General features: G+C 37.4%; 2 protein-coding genes across 3 annotated transcripts; one reads left to right on the top strand and one right to left on the bottom strand.

Moving 5' to 3' along the window:
* Positions 1 to 1049: 1049 nt before the first annotated feature.
* On the bottom strand, positions 1050 to 4721 carry kcns3b (potassium voltage-gated channel, delayed-rectifier, subfamily S, member 3b). Of its 2 annotated transcripts, none has more exons than XM_082148386.1 (3): positions 4639 to 4721; positions 3835 to 3938; positions 1050 to 2536 (listed from the first exon to the last, which is right to left on the bottom strand). In XM_082148386.1, the coding sequence occupies exon 3, from the start codon at positions 2477 to 2479 to the stop codon at positions 1187 to 1189; it is 1293 nt and encodes a 430-aa protein (XP_082004512.1). In that variant the 5' UTR covers positions 2480 to 2536; positions 3835 to 3938; positions 4639 to 4721; the 3' UTR covers positions 1050 to 1186. The 2 variants fall into 2 exon arrangements, with proteins under 2 accessions (XP_082004512.1, XP_082004513.1); XM_082148387.1 differs by having other exon boundaries at positions 1050 to 2533.
* Positions 4722 to 4856: 135 nt separating this feature from the next.
* zpax2 (zona pellucida protein AX 2) lies at positions 4857 to 14379 on the top strand. The gene is made up of 21 exons (XM_082147767.1): positions 4857 to 4976; positions 5051 to 5103; positions 5179 to 5271; positions 5354 to 5478; positions 5665 to 5805; positions 7115 to 7168; positions 7702 to 7869; positions 7944 to 8040; positions 8131 to 8348; positions 8424 to 8574; positions 8677 to 8885; positions 8962 to 9076; positions 9504 to 9706; positions 9893 to 10007; positions 11589 to 11758; positions 11838 to 11935; positions 12481 to 12605; positions 13260 to 13449; positions 13523 to 13685; positions 13806 to 13911; positions 13980 to 14379. Exons 1-21 carry the CDS (start codon positions 4930 to 4932, stop codon positions 14048 to 14050), a joined length of 2712 nt encoding a protein of 903 aa, XP_082003893.1. The 5' UTR covers positions 4857 to 4929; the 3' UTR covers positions 14051 to 14379.
* The last annotated feature ends 4580 nt before the right edge of the window (positions 14380 to 18959 follow it).

Raw genomic sequence — 18959 nt, 5'->3', positions numbered from 1 at the left:
TTTACATACATTCTAAACCATAAACATCTTACAGACATCTTCTAGATGTCTATTTGACATCTGACAGGAGATGTCTCAGAGATGTATTGCAGATGAGCAAACACAAAAAAAATAGATAAACAGATAAAATAAGATGTTTGTGTGCTATAGAGGCAGTAAAACAGCTAGCACTTTTAATCGTTTTCACACACAATTATAATTACAGGGGCAAATTATGGATTAATAAAGACTTGTTTTCACGTGGCTCCTTGCACAATTATGTTGTGACCTCAAAACACTTTTACCATAGTGCATGATTTGTAAACTAATATATTTTGGAGTTTGCATCATTAACCAGCTCCATATGTTCGGTTTAATGACTTACTAAGCTTATTCGGTAGCTCAGCTGTACAGAATTGTACTTGCGATGCAGAGAGCTCGGATACGAATCCCGTGAAAGATAAGACAAGAGTTAAAAAAATTAAATACCATGGTTACGATTGCGTTTTTTTATGTCACATTTGCTTTTGTTAACACTATACAGTAGGTTTAGAGTTTAGTATAGGGTGTACGTTATTTTTAAATGGAGCATTGAGCTTTTAGAGTCACTCACCAGACATTTAAATTCAGAACTGCGGTGATACGTACGAACTTCAACGTAATAAAATGTTGCCATATTCACTTTCATCTGTTTCACGTTCATCACGTTCATCTCTCACTAGACATTTCACTTTGAAACTGTAGCGAAACGTGCAGGACGCAATGTATTTTGCATTTTGCAAAAATGTTGCCACGGGTAAGTTTTTCTAATGTGCCTGGGCTGGACGTTCTTCTGAGCAGATTCAGTCACTCTTATCACACCACACCACAGTAAAATCTGATAAAATAATCTGTAGAACCATCAAGATAATCGGGACTTTACCTAGGATTGTCAGAAGGGGAGAATTGGGCCCAAAATCAGCCCGCTTATCTTGTACTGTGTGGGTGCCTTTAGTGTATTCTAATTAATGTACTAGTTCCAAATATCTGGCATTGTTTTTAGAAACATGACGAAGTATTTGATCCCTAGATGTCGGATGGCTTTATTATTATTTTTTATTCATGTAAAGATTAATAGCATGTCTATACAATATATAATGTACAAAACAATGACTTTTCCTTATATGTTTCTGAAGATTGCAAAAAGCAAGCCAGCTTTTCAACATTTTCACAGGGAATGGTTGACATTTTCCAATGGTTTAGCTTCTGAAAGGCACCTCCTAGGTGTATTTCTTTCAAAGTACTTAGAAAAGGTGTTCATGATGTTGGTGATGGGTAAAGAAACCACAAGTATCCCACAGAGAATGCAAAGTGTAGCTACAATTCTCCCAGCCGCTGTCTGTGGATATACATCTCCGTATCCCACTGTTGTCATTGAAATAATGGCCCACCACCAACAAACAGGAATGGAAGAGAGTTTGGACAAAGCGTCTTCCTTTTCAGTGTAGTAGATAAAAGTTGAGAAGAACGATATTCCAACAGTAATGAAAAGAATGAGGAGACCCACCTCACTGTGACAGTTCTTTAGAGTTTCCCCAAACGCTCTCACCCCCTCTGAATGTCTTGCAAGCTTTAGGACCCTGAAGGCCCTCATTAACCGGAGAACCTGAACCACCTTGCCCATGTTGACCAGACTTTGGTTTTCCTCCCCATCATCTTCGTCCAAACTTTCAAAGGCCAGCGTCACGTAGAAAGGCAAGATAGAAGCGATGTCGATCATGTTCAGAGGGTTTCCCAAAAACCTCCATGGGCGAGGAGCTGCTACGACCCGCAGGGCAAACTCCACTGAGAAGAAAAGGATACAGATGACCTCCAGAGAGTCTAGGACAGAATGCTCACTGTCAATTGCGTGCCTGAATTCCGGCATACTGTGGATACACATGGCCACAATGGAGGTCAAAATGACCAGGACAGAAACCACAGCTACACCTTTGGAACATATGGAGTGACTGGGATCTTCAAGAGTTTGCCACATGAGCTTACGCGCTTCTGAACACCAGGTGCCCTCAAACCTCCACAGGTCACTGCTCACAACCGAGATATCTTCAGATGACGCGCCACTACTAGACCGGCCACAAGCGTTTTCCTTCCGTTCAAGGAACCAATCGAGACAGCAGGCTTCCAGATCCAGCTCACAAATGCCCCAGTATTCGATCTCCTGGCTGAAATAAAACACACACAGTTCCTCAAGAGCATGAAAGTGTCCTGTACGGTAGAAATTCAGAACACAGTGGAAGACTTGAGGGCTCCGGTCGAAATAGTATTCCCGTTCAGTGGGGCTGTAGTCATCACAGAGTTCCAAGATGGCGGCATCGCTGCAGCACTGGATTAACTGACCCACACGTGTGTTGGGGAACCGGAGCAGAACGCAGCGCTCCACCTTGTGCTGGATGCCTCCAACGTTGAGGTTAATGAGATCTTCCTCCCTGCCTTGATGGTGAAGAATTTGTCCATACATCATGGTGGTACGGATTCATTGAATCTGGAAGTCTTGCCAATGATATACTTGCATTTTCTACTAAAAATACAGAAATGTGGATGTTAGCTACATCAACAACACTAAAAACTGTTAAATCAATCAGCTAATGAACTCGATAAATGTTGATAAATTGGTCAATAACTAAACTCTTAGGGAAAAAAGTTAATGTGGGTTATATAGAGTTCTCGACTCAATTCTGGTGCTCTTGTTTTTTTTTATTTACTTAATAGGAATGGTATGAAACTTGGTAAAGGTTTTGGCACTTGCTATGTGAACACACAAGAAATCATGGACATGATTTGAAAAGGTTAAATGGTCCTGAAAAAAAAATAGTCACACTTGTGCTCCTCGCAGTCAGAAATGACATGGGAGACAGAAATGAATGGAAATGAATGGGAGACGAATTTCATCTATTAAAATCTTTTGGTACTCCCCCAAACAAAATCTTACTGAAAGCAAATTTTGGAGATATCAAACTCAAATTTGGAACACAACATGTTTAAATGTATGGCTTTGATTTTCTTGCAGTTTTAGAGTAAAACGTGTTTTTGAAAATATAGATTTCATATAAAAAAAAAATAATAGTAACTTTGTGCATTTTTCATAACAATAAACGTAAATTCTGTAACTTTTTTTAAGTTCACTTTAAAAAAAATAAAAATTCACTTCAGCAATATCTGCCAAGTGTCATCTTTAAAAATATATCAAACTTAAGTCTGTGATTTAAAGCATTCAATAGGCTATTTAAGACAGTTTAAGTTGGAAATTTAATTTTCAGGTCTATATGCTCAAAACGTGAAAAAAAATATTATAACTAGCTGCGTAAATATAATCCCCTAAAAATACAAACTAGTACATTAATTTCATTGAAAATAAAAATTCGGTCATTTTTGACCACCACGCCAAGAGTACCAGAGGGTGAGGGCACTTTGTCCAAAAGGTTCTATATAAGAAGAAATATCTTAAATGATTGCATAGTACTTTTATACTCATGACAGAATTTCATTTTTTTGTTGTACTGCCATTTAAGCTTGCAAGAATGTTACAAATATTTTGTGTAATCTCTGACAGAGCATTTTCAGGTAATTGAGCCATTTGTATGCCATGACTTTTTGACGGAAGGATTGTTCATCAGTAACATTTTCAATCCATCAATCAAATAAATAAATAAATAAATATATAATTTCTTGCACACATTTCTTGAAGAGCTCTGTCAGAAAAAAAGTCCACAAAGTGTGGACTGATCTTAAAAGTTTGTATTATATATTAATATATATCAGAATTATATTAATTATAACATAATATTTAAACTCATGGCTTCCTTGACCTCAACTCACCTGCTGTAAACAGATCCTCTCGTAGAGACCGAGACTTGAAGACACCGAAACGTCTCGACTAGCCTATTTATTCTGTAGGTCAACATATTTAAAGGGTGACATCACTGCAACAGAATACAACACTGCATTTAACATAATGACAGACGAGCATATGCACCGATTATGTTTTAATGTTCTGTGTTTTGACATTTTATTGACACTGATTTGAGAATAGGCTAGCTTTTATATATATATATATATTAGCCTAAATCTTATCAAAGGTAAATAAATAAAGGCAACTTAACTTAAATAATCTGTAAATTGCTTTCAGCAGCTAAACAGCAACTAAAACAATTGATGAAACGGCAGTGTAAGAGTAAAAAGGACAACATGAAGAACACATAATTATGAAAACATGATATTTACATAAAAAAAGAAAAGAAATATACTTAAAATAGAAAAACAGAAAATAACTATGTCCTGAGAAAACAGTTACCAAATTAATTGACTCTTGTATCACGTTTGCGTTCACTAACGTACCAACAGCTATAGCAAAAAAAAAAAAAATATGATACTGGGATTTTGGCTTCCAAGATGTTTGAAAAACATTGGAAAAAAATTACTGCTAGAGAATCCAAGCATTTATTCAAAAGCATTTAGTTTTAAAAACTTTAACGGTGAAACTTGACATCTAGACCCAGTGCTCCCTATGAGTCATACCTAGAATAAGACATCAAACAAAACTGGCAAAAGAGACAATGCTTACCGCGAAAAAAATAAAAAAATTAAAATAAAATAAACTTAAGACTTTTTGCTATAGCCTACCTACCCACGCGGCTTCAAATCATTTGTGCCTTTCCGCACTGACGTCTTAAAAAGCGCAAAACTCAAAAGAAACGTTCACTTAATAATACATGATCACTATGGTTACAAAGAGCCAACAGTTTCCCGTTAACCTTCAAATCCAGGTTCACACCTTTGGGCGGAGAGTTCTGTGATAGGTGTTTGAGTTCCTCACCTGTGCGCAATACTGTGCAATCAGACAAAACGCGCTTGAGACACCGTTCATTAATCACCTTCCAGTGAGGTCACTCGTTTGTGTAGAAAACACAGTTGATGGTTTGTAAAATACATGAACAAAGAATGGGATGCTTTGAAATAGGGTATGTTCTGGCTATGGAAATAAGTGTGTTTGAATTCATCAAGAAATGTGCTGATTTATTTATAATGCTTTTAGGGCTTTCTGGCTTATAGTCAATATAATAAGCATTGATGCAGATACATCTGCAGGTAAGCCATGCTAACCATTTCAAATTTTTGTGTGTCAAGTCATGTAATTCATTACTTAATGGACTATTCTTGCAGGTGGAATACGAGCGGAGTGTCTTGGAAATAGGGTGCAGTTTACTCTTCCTAGTTCTCTGAGTGAAGGAAGTCCTTTAGAGGTTTATGCAGTCAGTAAGTTGATCATCCCTTTGTTCATGTGCCAATGAGTTTAATACCCCCAGGAATCAATTCAGAGCTTCTCTGGGCGTTTCAGATAACGCACAGACCGTCTTTCTCACACCTCACCTGGCGGCACAGTGTGGCTACACACAGAAATTGGATCCTTGGGGGAATACGAGAGTGTCAGCTTCCCTAAAGAGTTGTTTTGCAGAGAAACAGGTTTGTGTCTTTTATAAATTTAAGCATTCCTTTAACCAGCTCTAATACTGGAACTATTATTTATCATAGAAAACATGAGGGAGAAAGGTTGGTGCCTTTCCACAATAGAGTGGGTGTTTGAGAGAAAAAAGAAAGAAAAAAAAATATATAGACCCAACCATGTTTTTTTATTTTTCATTTTTGTAGGGAGACAAGGAATTTAAAGTAGCCATACAGGTTAAACTCTATGAATTCCCCATGCTATCTGCAAAAGTCCTTGAAGCGTCCAAGTCCTGTAGTCACACTGTGGCTTCACGTGAGATTTTGTGTGAGACAAACTTCATGGAGGCAAGTAACTTCATTTTCTTATATAGAAAATATTTTGTCATTTCGTCTAAAATATGGACATCTTAGACATTACATATTGTCTGTATGTATCAAGTTTGACCAATGGCAGCTGGATAGTTTATGGGATTGATGGCTGCTTAATTTGAGGTGGATCACCTTACTTGCATTTGACTAAAATATCATACCTTGTACTGAAATAAAGAACTTGTTTTAAATACTTAAAATATAAATTAGTAAATTGAATCTCTCCTTGACTCCAGAGGCCTGTTGCATGAAGCCGGTTTATGTTGCTGCCAGGTAAGTTTGAGATCAGTTTGAGCAAACTTTGGGTTTTATTTGCTTTATTTCCATGGTAACGTGCTCTGCAAACCAAATCTGGACCAATCAGCTGTGAGCAAAGTGACATATATCTGATGCAATAAAGCCACTTCCCCTGTATCTCACACTCCAAATTAAGGGGCTGTTTACATGACACTGTTTTCAACTTTTTGTGTTTTGGCCGTTCTTTTACAACGACCTGAAAACACAAATGGGATTCAAAGTAAAATGTTTTTTGAAAACGATGCTGCTATTGTCTCCGTGTAAACTACAAAAACGCACATTTGTAAAAATGGAGACAATGCACATGCGTATTATGTGTTCAGTCTATAGGTGCGTAGTGTTTCTTTACAAAGTAACATCGCCAACTACTGGCCTGGCAAGAATAATACAGCGTCTTTGGTGGTTTTCACTGCTTTGTGTGGACTGGGATCGTTTTGACAATGTTGTCATCTGTATGTAAAAGGAAAAACGTTTCCGCTTTTAGTACATTGTTGTCATGTAAACGTAATCTAAAAATTTTAGAAACAAATTGCATGTTCCGTCTGATTGGCTGTTTTGCAGCACGTGTCACACTTTCAGGTACACACGGTTCAGAGTTAATCACAAACTCTGGATCAAACCCTGAGTTGACAGAATGATAGAGCGTTGTGAGCCTGCTGAACTTGATCTAAACCATGTTGGATTTGTATGATTTTTGTTAACTCTAAACCTACTCTGAACTGAAACCAAAAACCAAAGTTTTTTCAACTAGCATCATGCAACAGGCCTCAAGTAGGCCAAGATTACCACTGCTGCAACTCAATGTAATCAGTAACTCATTGAAAGGGTTTGTTACCTGCTATGGCTAGATCTCCACAAAAATAATCTTTGAATGCTCTTTATTTTTAAACCAATTAGAGAATCTTGAACAATGAGTGTTCTAATGTGCCAATGGAAATTCAGTGTTATTGCTATCACAGCCTGTGCATGCCTGTTTATGTTCTCTCAGGTATCTGTTAGGATTGCAATTCCAGAATTCAAGGAAGCATCAGTGAAAGGGGGGGTATGTACCCTTTCTTTTCACTTTTTTTAAGTGGTGCTTCAGTAAGCAGTATTTGTTCATACGTTGGGTACAAATGGTGTGAACTGAACACCACTTACACCACATGTCAGCAATTGCATGTTTTAAGGACATTGTAAACAATGCCAAAATTGCAGGTATCTAGATTGCATCCATTCATACTATATTGAATATACTTTTTTCTTTTTCTTTTTTTAAATCATGAAGTTTATTAAATTTGGTTCCAACTCTGTATGCGATTATGGACACTGCTATACTAGCAGTCCTAATAAAATACCATAGAGACTTGTGGGTGGGATATTAATTTGATATGCCAACAACTAAAAACTTCTAGCAACTGCATAACAATGCACTAAAAATACTTTGGTAACCGCATAGCAGCATCCTGGCAACTGCCATAGCCTTTTGGTTGCGAGTTTTGCGTGTGCAAGCACCACTCACACTGTTTTATTTTTATCAAAATGGTGATTTTGGTGACTTTGATACAGATTCTTACATTTGTCCTATTGTAACAGCCCACAGTAATACCTAACTTGCAACTCTGGAACATCTTACTCTACACCCCTGGAGAGAAGGCTTTTGATAGAGAGACACTCCAAGGGATGGGCTACAATGTTTACAGTTCTCCAACACGGCTGGTCATGCGAAGCCCATACAACATGGCCGAAAACTTTGTCCTAAATGTATGAAATGTTTCATATGCCAGTGGATAACACATTCATTTCCCTACAGTGCCTGAAGTATTTTTCCTTGTCAGGTTGACGATGTTGATATGATTGTGTTCAAATCAGTGGTCCTTTTCAGAGATCGCTGGATGATGGCTATTGTGGAGTCGACAGCTGCCTGTCCAACCAGTGAGACTTCATTCTCACACACTTATTTTTGCAACTTTGGTGTCCCATGACTGTGTAGTCCTGAAGTCCTGTACTCTGATTTAACTTCAGATGGAGCTTCTGTTGTGGGTCAGATGATTTCTTGGCGCTTTCCTCTGCACTTAACTCCTTTGATGTCCTCAGAAGTTGAAATCCTGGAGGTGCACATGGGCATTGATGGTAGAAGACTCACATCTGAAGAGATGAGTAGCCATAACTACGGCATGATCTCAACAAAGTCCCATGTAGTTGTTGAGATTCCTATTGGGGCTCCTGGTGGATACTACAAGGTTGTTTTCTACAGACATAAGTTTTCCTTAATGCGTCTAACTTGAGTAACACCTTTTTATTTATTTTTTTATTAGAGTCATGCTGTTGAGAACCAGTACCATATAAGTTACACCATAGAACCCATGCTTGAGCTTATGTGGATGGAGGGTCAGGATAAGACCACATATAAGGTCTTATTCCCCATCACCACCCCTTTGACACCATGTCCTCCGCATATCACAGACAGTGAGTGTTGAATTTAGGGCAGAACGGCTTATTGTACATAATATATATATATATATATATATATATATTTTTTTTTTTTAAGAATTGTTTTTATGTCATCAGACACTCAACCCAAGCAGAAGGTGTTTGAAGCATTGCTGAGTTACTTTCTACCTGATGTGGTGCTGCTGAATATCACCTTTGGCTCAGAATTGCTCACTGTTTCTGAGGTCATTATTAAAGGCATTGGCCTGCAAGAGCAAAGCTTCCCCAATGGCACCAAAGCCTTTGCTCTCCAGGTTCCCTTCTCTCAACCTTATGTTCAAGAAAAGGTGTGCATTTCACTTCTTGTTTATGAAGCTGTTGTATTATTTGCCCTGTCTTAACATGGTTTCATCTGTAATGCAGACTCTTCGTCCTGATAGAAGAACCTACTTTCTTCCTCTTGTCTTTGGTTTCGTCATCTTACCTGAACGGGCATCATTTTCATACTCCACAGTACTAGAAGCTTCAAGTGACATTGGTAAGGCCTTTGTAAAAACTTTTCTATATTGGCTACAAGAGTGCTCCTGGAGATCTCCCAGGTAGTATATAGTAATGCCTTATGAATGGATAGTGGATTATTTCTAGTGAAGGGCTTTGAGACTGTGCCTTATTGAGGTTTCATCAGCATGGTCAGACTCGGACTATCATTTTCCTGCAGCTCGAGTTGTTGTCCACATGGCATTTATGGCTCAATTAGGTGATGGGCTCAAAGTAAATGGTCAAGAACTAAGTGGCCATGAGCAAAAATGGCATTAAGATCATGTTCTTTGATTCAGTTTGCCACTGAGAATGATAATGGATACTTTTTTTATTTGAACTGCAGTAAAGGCAGATCACTAAGAGCAGAATTGTGCATAGCTGGGCTTTGTGCTGATATTTAACTTGGTGTCCTTTTTCTTCTGCAGTCCGTCCAACTGCAGGGGGAAGATGCATTGAGGATATCTTCAGAATTCATGTCAAATATGGAAGCACCCCAAGATCCCAATTACTGATCAAACTGGGACAGGTGGAGCTGAGTGATGAAGTATTACAGGAGTATGAACACCATTCAAATGAAACCCATTTCATCATTACTGTGCCGTTCCTAGCCCCACTTGTGGCTTTAGAGGTATTCTTCAGGTTTCCTGTGTTGCACTGGTGATTAGTGTTGTTTCCATTGCACGGTTTACTAGTCATGAGGGGTAAACCTGTATTTAAACTGATATTCATCCAAATATTGACAACTCGAGTCTATTTGACTAAAGCCTCATGTAGCTTTTAACCCATTGCTTACTGATTTCATACCTTTTTCAAGTCTGTTCAGTTGACTGGAGTCATGGGAAGAATTGATGTGGAACTTTATGATACCTTGAATAACCTGCAAGTCAAAGATTTCTCCCTTGCCTGCCCCTTTTTTGTAAAAATGTCAGGTTGGTTCATATTTGACATTACTTCCAGGGTTCGAATTATGATTTCATCTTTGTGGGGGTCTCGTAAAAAAAAAAAAAAAAAAAAAATAGCCTATGAGCAGGCGCGGTGTAGCTTACTAATATAAATAAAAAGGTTTAAAAAAGCGTTGCTAACACAATTCAATTTAAATAGTACATTTGGTTTAATTTGTCGTTTAATGACGTTGTATATGTTATGTTGTTAGTGGTGAGAAATTTCACGTGAATAAATGTGAATCGACGTTCGAACTCGAGTGTGTGGGCCAGTACTTCCGGTGAAAACTTCCGGTGATCTGACAGCGAGAGACAACAGCGACCAAGTTCCATTACCACAGAGATATTTTTTTCACAATGAGTTTAGGTTTCAAGAGAGGTGACTTGCCTTTCAGAGGATGACAGCCTCAGCACTTCATCGTTGTGTGCCGTTATGTACCATTGTCACGTTACAACAGAGAAGTCAGCTTTCATGCATTCCCCGTTGACGCTGCGGTACGGGCTGAGTGGATACAGAAGATCCGGAGGGATGACTTCAATCCGACCAAATTTTTACATGCATATAATTTTATGTAGGCATAATTGTCATTGCATATGTGTATGCAGCATGAGTCAAAAACAATCTTCTGTTCATGAACAGTTGTATTTCATTCATTAATCTGACTATGCATCCGTGCATTTAATTGCCATTGGCTCGTGTGATAGTAATATGGATCTTAGTAGTATTTTAAGTGATAATTGATTCTATAAACAACTATAAAAGAGAATTTTCGGCTTTCTCTGGCTCCCTGCACCGGGCGTAATGCGAAACCGGAAGTGTCTACCCACACACTCGCTGATCCGAAATCCAAAATGGCGGCCACGTGCAACTAGCCTATAGAGTCTCCACAACGGATTGAAGTGACCGAGTGAAGACTGTGCGCGAGCCACAAGAGAATACCGTATCCGCGTCACTGATCGCAGCGGCAACGAGCACTTTGATCACTTTATTTAAAAAACACATTTCAGCGCTAGATCGCCTCTTATTTAACAAACAAACTAAATGAATGCTCTGCTAGTTAAAGCTGAAGATGTTTGATTTATTTGTATTGGTATATTAGTGCCGCGAGATGTTTCAAAAGTGGTGGGGACAATATCGACTTTAGCAAAAAGTGCTGGGGACATGTCCCACCCGCAAATTACGCCTATGTTAAAATAACACTTGCCTGATGGGTTATGCTACTGCTAGATCGGACGTTGACGTCACTTCTGTAAGTTGAGAAGTCAGTAAAAGTCCTGGCAGAAAGCAAAGCATAAGGATGTAGTGTGATCCGAGATCCATGTGTTTGGCATATTGTCCTATCTTTTAAGTCACGCTACAGTAGCCTGAAGCAAAAAGTGCTTATTTGTAATTTAAAATAATGGTGCTGATTATTTTTAGAGACCCCCCACAGGTGTATGATTTTTACTACTTTCATGGGAGCTCATCCTCTCTCTATGGGAGCTCAGCTCCCACGTAATTCGAACCATGATTACTTCTCTAATGATGTCTTGTTGCCATTTTACGATTTAGTTTCTTTGTTGTGCCAGAGTGTTTTTCTAATGGAACGATTGGTGTGGTGGTTCCCAAATTGGAATCTGTACCACGTCTGCTTCCCGGTGAACTCTCTCTAAGAGACCCGGCCTGCAAACCCTACTACAACGAAGCCCACTTTGCTTTTTTTCGCTTTGATGTCACCACTTGTGGAACAACACGAAAGGTACGATGAGGGCACTCACATCAAGAATTCACACTACTGCTGTTATGTGACCAAATTATTTACTCTTTTACTTGTTTAGTTTGTCGGGGACACCATGAAATATGAGAATGTAGTCACCTGGAAGAAAGATGAACCTTTGTCACAGACCTCCAAATTTCACCCTGAGCCAGAATACAGGTTATGGGCGGGCGGTTTCCCAGTGAAAGTTTTATAGTTTATGCATCAGTAAGCTTTGCCCCTTGAAACAAGCAAGGTTGTGTTTAAACGGAATACATCAACTATTTGGCAAAAAAAATTAAATATGCTAAACAATCCACAAAATGGTTGGTGTCCACTAAAATAAAAATGTGCTTTCAGTGCTGCATTATCAGTGACTGTCACAATTTTATATACAATACTAAGTCACTTCATTTATCAATGCAGAATTGGGTAATTCACTTAACATTTAGTGGGCATATCAAGCATTTGGTAGATGTTTATTATTATGAACATTTGTAACCTTAAACTTATTTATTTTTTTGTCCATTTAAATGGTTGAATTCACCTCATTTTTCAGTTTGCTATGTTAAAGTATCGGCATATGTTTAGTTCTTTATTAAGAGACTACTTAGCTACCACAGTGATTCCAGGTGTACATCTGAGCAACTGTATGGTGAAGTACAACAATCACTGAAATGTTAGTAAAGTTACCTTTTTCTCCTGAAACTGCTCACCTCAACCAGGATTTACGTGTCCTGCGTTTATAGCGCAAACTCCACCCAAAGCATGATCTTCCATTCCGTTTCACACGAACCGGAGGCTGATGTTGGGAAGGGTGAACTCACTGTTAGCTTGAGGCTCTCTCAGGGTATGTAAACTACTCCATTAGTTTTACTAATAGTTCCACTTAAAGTTGAATCCATTATATTTTGACACATTTTCAAGTAAAATTGTATTAAATGAGATTGTAGAATGGGACTTCAATGTATCCATTTGGAATGTATTGGATCAAAAGTGAATGTTACGAAACCAAAACAGAACCAGACAGCATGCAATTTTGCAAATACGGTGGCAAGTTATTACATTTTTATCAAAGATCACAAGTTTTTTTTCCTTTGGAATAACATGCAATTATGAGTCATTCACAATAAGACCAGAAATGCATATCAAAGTAAATGGGATCCAATATGATTTCATGTTGACTAAGATTATATTGACAATCCAGGGTGCATTTATTTATTGTGTATTGGATCATAAGTGAATGTTACGAAACCAAAACAGAACCAGACGGCATGCAATTTTGCAAATACAGTTCCTAAGTGGCAAGTTATTACATTTTTATCAAAGATCACACGTTTTTTTTTCTTTGGAATAACATGCAATTATGAGTCATTCACAATAAGACCAGAAATGCATATCAAAGTAAATGGGATCCAATATGATTTCATGTTGACTAAGATTATATTGACAATCGTGTGTGTGAGTGATGGTCTAATATAAGTTTTTTTTTTTTCTCTCCAAGATATGGTCTACAAACTCTTCTATCATGATGGCGACTACCCCGTTTTAAAGTTTCTGAAACAGCCTTTGTATTTTGAGGTGGGTATGGATCACTCCAGGGACTCCAGGGTAGCAGTAGGCCTGGAAAACTGTTGGGCAACACTCACCAAGGACAGAGAATCCCAACCCAAATGGGATTTAATTGTTGATGGGTATGTTTGAAGCATTGTATGTGTTTGTTTGAACATTTCTTGATGAGGGCTCTAATTCTTCATCTCTAATCAGATGTCCGAATCCTAAAGGCCCTGAACAGACCATCATCCATCCTGTAAGTGAAGATGACCGAGTGGACATCCCAGATCACTTCAAGAGATTTGAGGTTAAAGCATTTACTTTAAGAGAGGATGATGGGAGTTCTGAAAGTGAGGATGCCACCGTGGCCAGACGGGTGAGCTGAAAAGTTTTCAGAATTTGCATTAAAAATACAAATGGTTTTCTAAAAGTCTATTTTCTACATTTTTCTTTTTATATTTCTAGTAAATGTGGATTAAATTTATGTTCAAAATAGGTATTTGTCCACTGTGACGTTGTCATTTGTCATGCTGAAAACACTGCTGATGGACGGTGTTACAAACAGTGCGCGGCGAATCAGATCGGGAGCAGCTCAAAACGGGGTAATGGTCTAAATTCAATCAAGTGAAAGTACAGTTTCTCATTTCTGACCATTCACACTCTTCCACAGTTCGCAGAAGTTCAAGCTTTTCAGAGGAAGCCCTGCAGCATGTGTCTGCTGGCCCCATTCTGTTGATATGAACATGTGAGTGCATTTAGTTTTCCAATTTATCTCTGGAAATGCACTTTAATACTTCTGAAGGCATCAGCACAAGGAGACTCCTGATTTGTTTTTTTACACCGCTTGGTGCAACATTTAACTCAAAGTTGTAATGTAGCTGACGCAGATGATGCTGTGGACATGTTCTGTGAATCGCATATCTGCCCTGTGAAACTTCAAAAATCATTTCTCACAAATAAAATGTCTGCCATTTTTGCAAGGACAAATTACTGGCACTCACATTGCAATTACATAATGTAACTGTAGATGCTTTGTCCACAAGATGGTGTCTCAAGTTGAATAAAGCATTTTAACCCAAACAATTGTTATTTTGTCATTTATTTGGTTGACTTGTTTTGAAGAAAAAAGCAGGCACTGTAGACAATGTTCAAAAGCACAGTAATTGGGGAAATATTGGCCAAACCAGAATAATTCAAAGGTGACCAGGGAAGGAACTGGAATATTGAACGCATACCACACGGCTATCTTGACCCTCTTTGGTGCTCTGGGAAATGAATGGGAATGGGAAACGGATTTCATCTAGTGGAAACTTTTGGTACTGCACCTAATCAATCTTACTGAAACCTTTTTTTTTTTCAACCTCAAATTGAGCACAACTTGTTCAGATGTATGGCTTTGATTTCTTGAAGTTTTAGAAAATATTTCATATAAAAAATTTAAATGGTATTTTTGAAATACTCAGACGTGCGCTACGCCTAGATGGTGCAACAGGTATTATAATTCTACACCAGACTTAAAACGCATTTTACATCCCGGGTGTGCTTCCAGCTGGAGCAACCGGCCCCTGAGACTAGCGTTTAAGACTGCACATGCATATTGTCTGGTCCAGCCTGAAAAATAAGCTTTAGAATTTGAGCATAAACATTTATGAGACAGTTCATGTCAGATTTGTGTAATTTAATTGTGAATTCACCATGCAGTTTGAAGTTTCAGGATTCGCCCATTCAAGTAAAAAGGATTTGTCTTGGGTGCCTGAAATAGCTGGCTGGAGGCTTTGTAAATATGTCCACCAAGTAAAAAGACTTTGAAAGGGACTTTGAAATGAGTCAATGGCTGCATCCGAAAGCCCATACTTCCCTATAGTAGGTGAAATACAGTACGTGACAAAAGTATGTCCAAATTTGCAGTACTCATAAAACAGTAGGCAAAAAGTAGCCGGCACTATCCATAAATATTTTGCATTGGGAAAGAGGACCTAGATGTTTTGGGGTTTTTTTGGCCTCAGAGGGCCCAAATACTATAATCTCTGACTGACTTTCGTTTAAATTTAGAAATTTTACTGACATCAGGCTTTAAATTTAGAAATTTTACTGACATCAGGCTTTCAAATCAGTAGGTCAGGCTAGTAAAGAATCTACACAATTTTTATCTTGTTTTGGGGGGAGATAAATTTGTTTGAAAATAGCATCGGAGCCTAAATTGGAACCCTAGAAAAGACTGAAACCAATTCAAAGCTTTCCCTTGGATGCCTGCACATTTCTCTGAGTGAGACAACAGGACGCTATGGTCCACTGTGTCAAAGCCAGCGCTTAAATCTAAGAGCACAATCACGACAGAGCTGCCAGTAGCACCAATTAATATTACGTAATTTATCACCCTAACACGTGCTGGTTCTGTAGAATGGCATTTATTAAATCCTGATAATTTATGGTTTTAAAAAGAGTTCTTGGATTATGGCAGTTTCTTTCGATGAGGTCAGCCAAGTATTTAGACCTGATGGGCTTTATGCATAATTATACTGCTTGCAAAAACTACTACTTTCAAATGGTCTTCAATACTGAAAGCCCCCAGAATGGTGTAGTTATGGCCTCTACCAGCAGGGGCTGGTGACTGTGCCACACAAACCAGCCAGACCTCAATGTTCTCGGCAGTGATCAAGACTGTAGACATGCACATTTTCCTCTGGGTTTCGATTCTGTCCTTGCAAAAAAGCACATATGCCATTCACACCAGTCAGACAATAGCAGGTGTTTAAATCATATTTACATTCAAACAACCCTCTGGGAAAAAATTTATAAAAAATACTCACCCTCATGTTGTTCCAAACCCGTAAGACCTTCGTTCATCTTCGGAACACAAATGAAGATATTTTTGATGAAATCCGAGAGCTTTCTGACCCCCCTATAGACAGCAACGTAATAACCACTTTCAAGACCCAGAAAGGAAGTAAAGACATCATTAAAATAGTCCATGTGACTACAGTGGTTCAACCTTAATGTTATGAAGCAACGAGAATACTTTTTGTGCGCAAAAACAAATAAAAATAACATCTTTATTCAACAATTTCTTATCTTCCCTGACAAATTTATAAATATCAATTATTTGCAGACAGTCTGCTTGTTTTTTTGTTGTTTTTTATCAGCTGGATGTTTCTTTAACAGTTTATTTGAACAAGTTGATGCTTTTCAACTTTTATGTATTATTTATATTTTCTGCCTTTTATTTTATTGTTTTAACTTTGTCCCAGACCCAGAATTTCAATCCTAAAGGAAGGCTATACAAAAAGTAGCCTATACAAATCCATCATACATTTTTTTATAAATATATTTTACTTATATAAGAGTGAAATATTCACCTAGGCTAATATTTCAATATTTGTTAATATTTCAATATTTGTGTGAACATTATTTGTCACTTTGTACAAAATTTACAAATATCAGTCAGTTGCGGTTCCTGTGTCTGACCAACAAACAAACAAAAGTGGTTTTTTTGGTTTTGTTTTTTAAAATAAGAACGTAACGTTCACAGTTACCAGAAGTGTCAAGACTCCACAGAGTGATCGCACTGGTTAACTTTACATTAGCTTCTGCTGCGTCACTACTCACACATGTGTTTACTGTGGACATAAACACTGGCCTTGTGTATAATAACTCACTGAGCGATTGCACTGTCTCCACTAGATGGCATTAATAATGTGCGCACTGCACAGCTCTGTGTCCAAGTTTGGAAGAGGAGAATGAACTGTGCGTGAGAGCTATCTTTCCAAGCACAGCATAACTACTGCCAGGAAACAGATAGGTCAACTTACAGTAGCGTAAAACATACATATTTACAGTAGGCATATGTAATAGCCAGTAGTGAAAAATATACATATTTACAATAGGCTTGTAAAAGTTCCAAACCTGTATGAATTTCTTTCTTCTGTTGAACACAAAAGGAGATATTTTGAAGAATGTCGGTAAACAGTTTCTGGTCCCCAACGACTTCCATAAATGTTTGTTATATTTTATATACTATTACTTAAGTTCACTCTTTGATGACCTGGTTGCACTGGAGGAAAATCCGCATGAACAATCGTTTTTGTTTAATGTGTTCATGGACTTGTGTTAGGCTATATTATTAATTTTTTTAACTGCATGCTAGCCTACAACTCTCTTTTTTTTTTGGGTATAAGAAAAATGGTAGACATTCTAAACAGTAGCCTATACCAAATTACGGTTCTTCAGCTTGTAACAGTAGCAGAACCCTTTTTGGTGATAAATAGAACCCTTTTAACAAGGTTCCTTAAAGAACCATGCTTTGCTATATAGGACCTTAATGGTGGTAAACATAACCTTTTCAACAATATTTATAATAATAATATTATTATTATCTTCATATTATTAATATTCCTATTATTAATATAATTTTTTATAAATTATTTATTAATATTGTTTTGTTTTGTTTTTTTGTTTTTTTGTCCTCTATCTGCCTGGTCTTATGTCTTGGTGCCTCTATTTTGTTTTACTTTTAATTAGATACTTTTTTAAATTATTGACATGGCAGATTGTTGCAGATTGTTATGAATACATTAATAAATAACAATTGATACTGAACTTGATTAAGATGTAATGAAGACCAAGTTCCAGTGAAATATCTTCACAATCCTTTATAATGTTTTTATATCCTTCAGTGTATTCTGAGTGCCAGTTTCTTTTTGCAGATTATGAGGTCATGATACGTGACAGCATCTGAAATATACAATTGAGTTTAGAGTTACATTGTGTCTCTTCCATTTGATTATGTAAAAACAATTATTTTCATAAAGGCCACAATTAGCAAAAATGGACAGTATGAGTCCTTTATGTTAAAAGGAAAAAGTGATTTAAAGTCATGGGATAGCTTTAATGTTTTTTTGTGACTGGGTATGTTTAGGTATAAAGTTATAAAAAAAAATTTTTAAATCAAACAATAGGCTATGGATCATAAATTCCATATCTCTGTTACTTACTTTGTGGAGAAGAGAAGATAGGCTATCCTTAACTCAACAGAGTTTCTCACACTTACATGTTCTGTTAATGTAAAAAGAGAAAAAGACATGATTGTTAGGAAATAATAATAATAATAACAAAATAATAATTTATAGACTTTGTAAGAAAGAAATCATTTACCTGTTGAGAGTGTGTTGACAGTCTGCATAGTTGTATAGACCTTATGTAGCCCCGCCCCTTTTCAGCATCGCGCCCGTTGTCTTTTGACTTCCGGTCTGTATTTTCACAGCGATCTTGCGTATTTATGAATGAACGGCTCGTTTTAAAATCTTCCTGGTCTACTGACATTTGTAAAGACATCTGCTTTAAACATTACAATCCTTATGATAACTTTCAGTAACTTTACATTGAGTAAATCCACTTCAAAAGTTAATTACTCCTGGACAGCAATGCCATTGAAATATAACGTTACAGAGCGACCTAAAAAATGGTTCAAAGTTCAAAGACAATATTCTAAAGATGGCTGCACCCTCGTTTCTCTGGGGCATAAGGTCTTAGATCACTTATCATTTTCCACACCTCACCTTTTTTTGTGTGTGTGTACTGAAATTTCTTTATATTTTTGTGTTTCGTCAGCAGAACCAAAAATCAACCTACGAGGGGAATCACAACACTACAA

This window comes from Leuciscus leuciscus (assembly GCF_965113295.1).
Source record: "Leuciscus leuciscus genome assembly, chromosome: 19".
NCBI classification, from domain to species: Eukaryota; Metazoa; Chordata; class Actinopteri; order Cypriniformes; family Leuciscidae; genus Leuciscus; species Leuciscus leuciscus.
Note: the sequence above shows the minus strand (reverse complement) of the source record. Positions and strands in the feature narration are given on the sequence as shown.

What these genes read in the sequence shown, in the direction of transcription:
- kcns3b (XM_082148386.1), bottom strand. Translation starts at nt 2,479, where the DNA reads ATGATGTATGGACAAATTCTTCACCATCAAGGCAGGGAGGAAGATCTC.
- zpax2 (XM_082147767.1), top strand. Translation starts at nt 4,930, where the DNA reads ATGGTTTGTAAAATACATGAACAAAGAATGGGATGCTTTGAAATAGG. An exon ending in AAGCATCAGTGAAAGGGGGG is followed by an intron (nt 7,169 to 7,701) that starts GTATGTACCCTT and finishes CTATTGTAACAG; the next exon opens with CCCACAGTAATACCTAACTT. An exon ending in ATGCCACCGTGGCCAGACGG is followed by an intron (nt 13,686 to 13,805) that starts GTGAGCTGAAAA and finishes TGTTCAAAATAG; the next exon opens with GTATTTGTCCACTGTGACGT.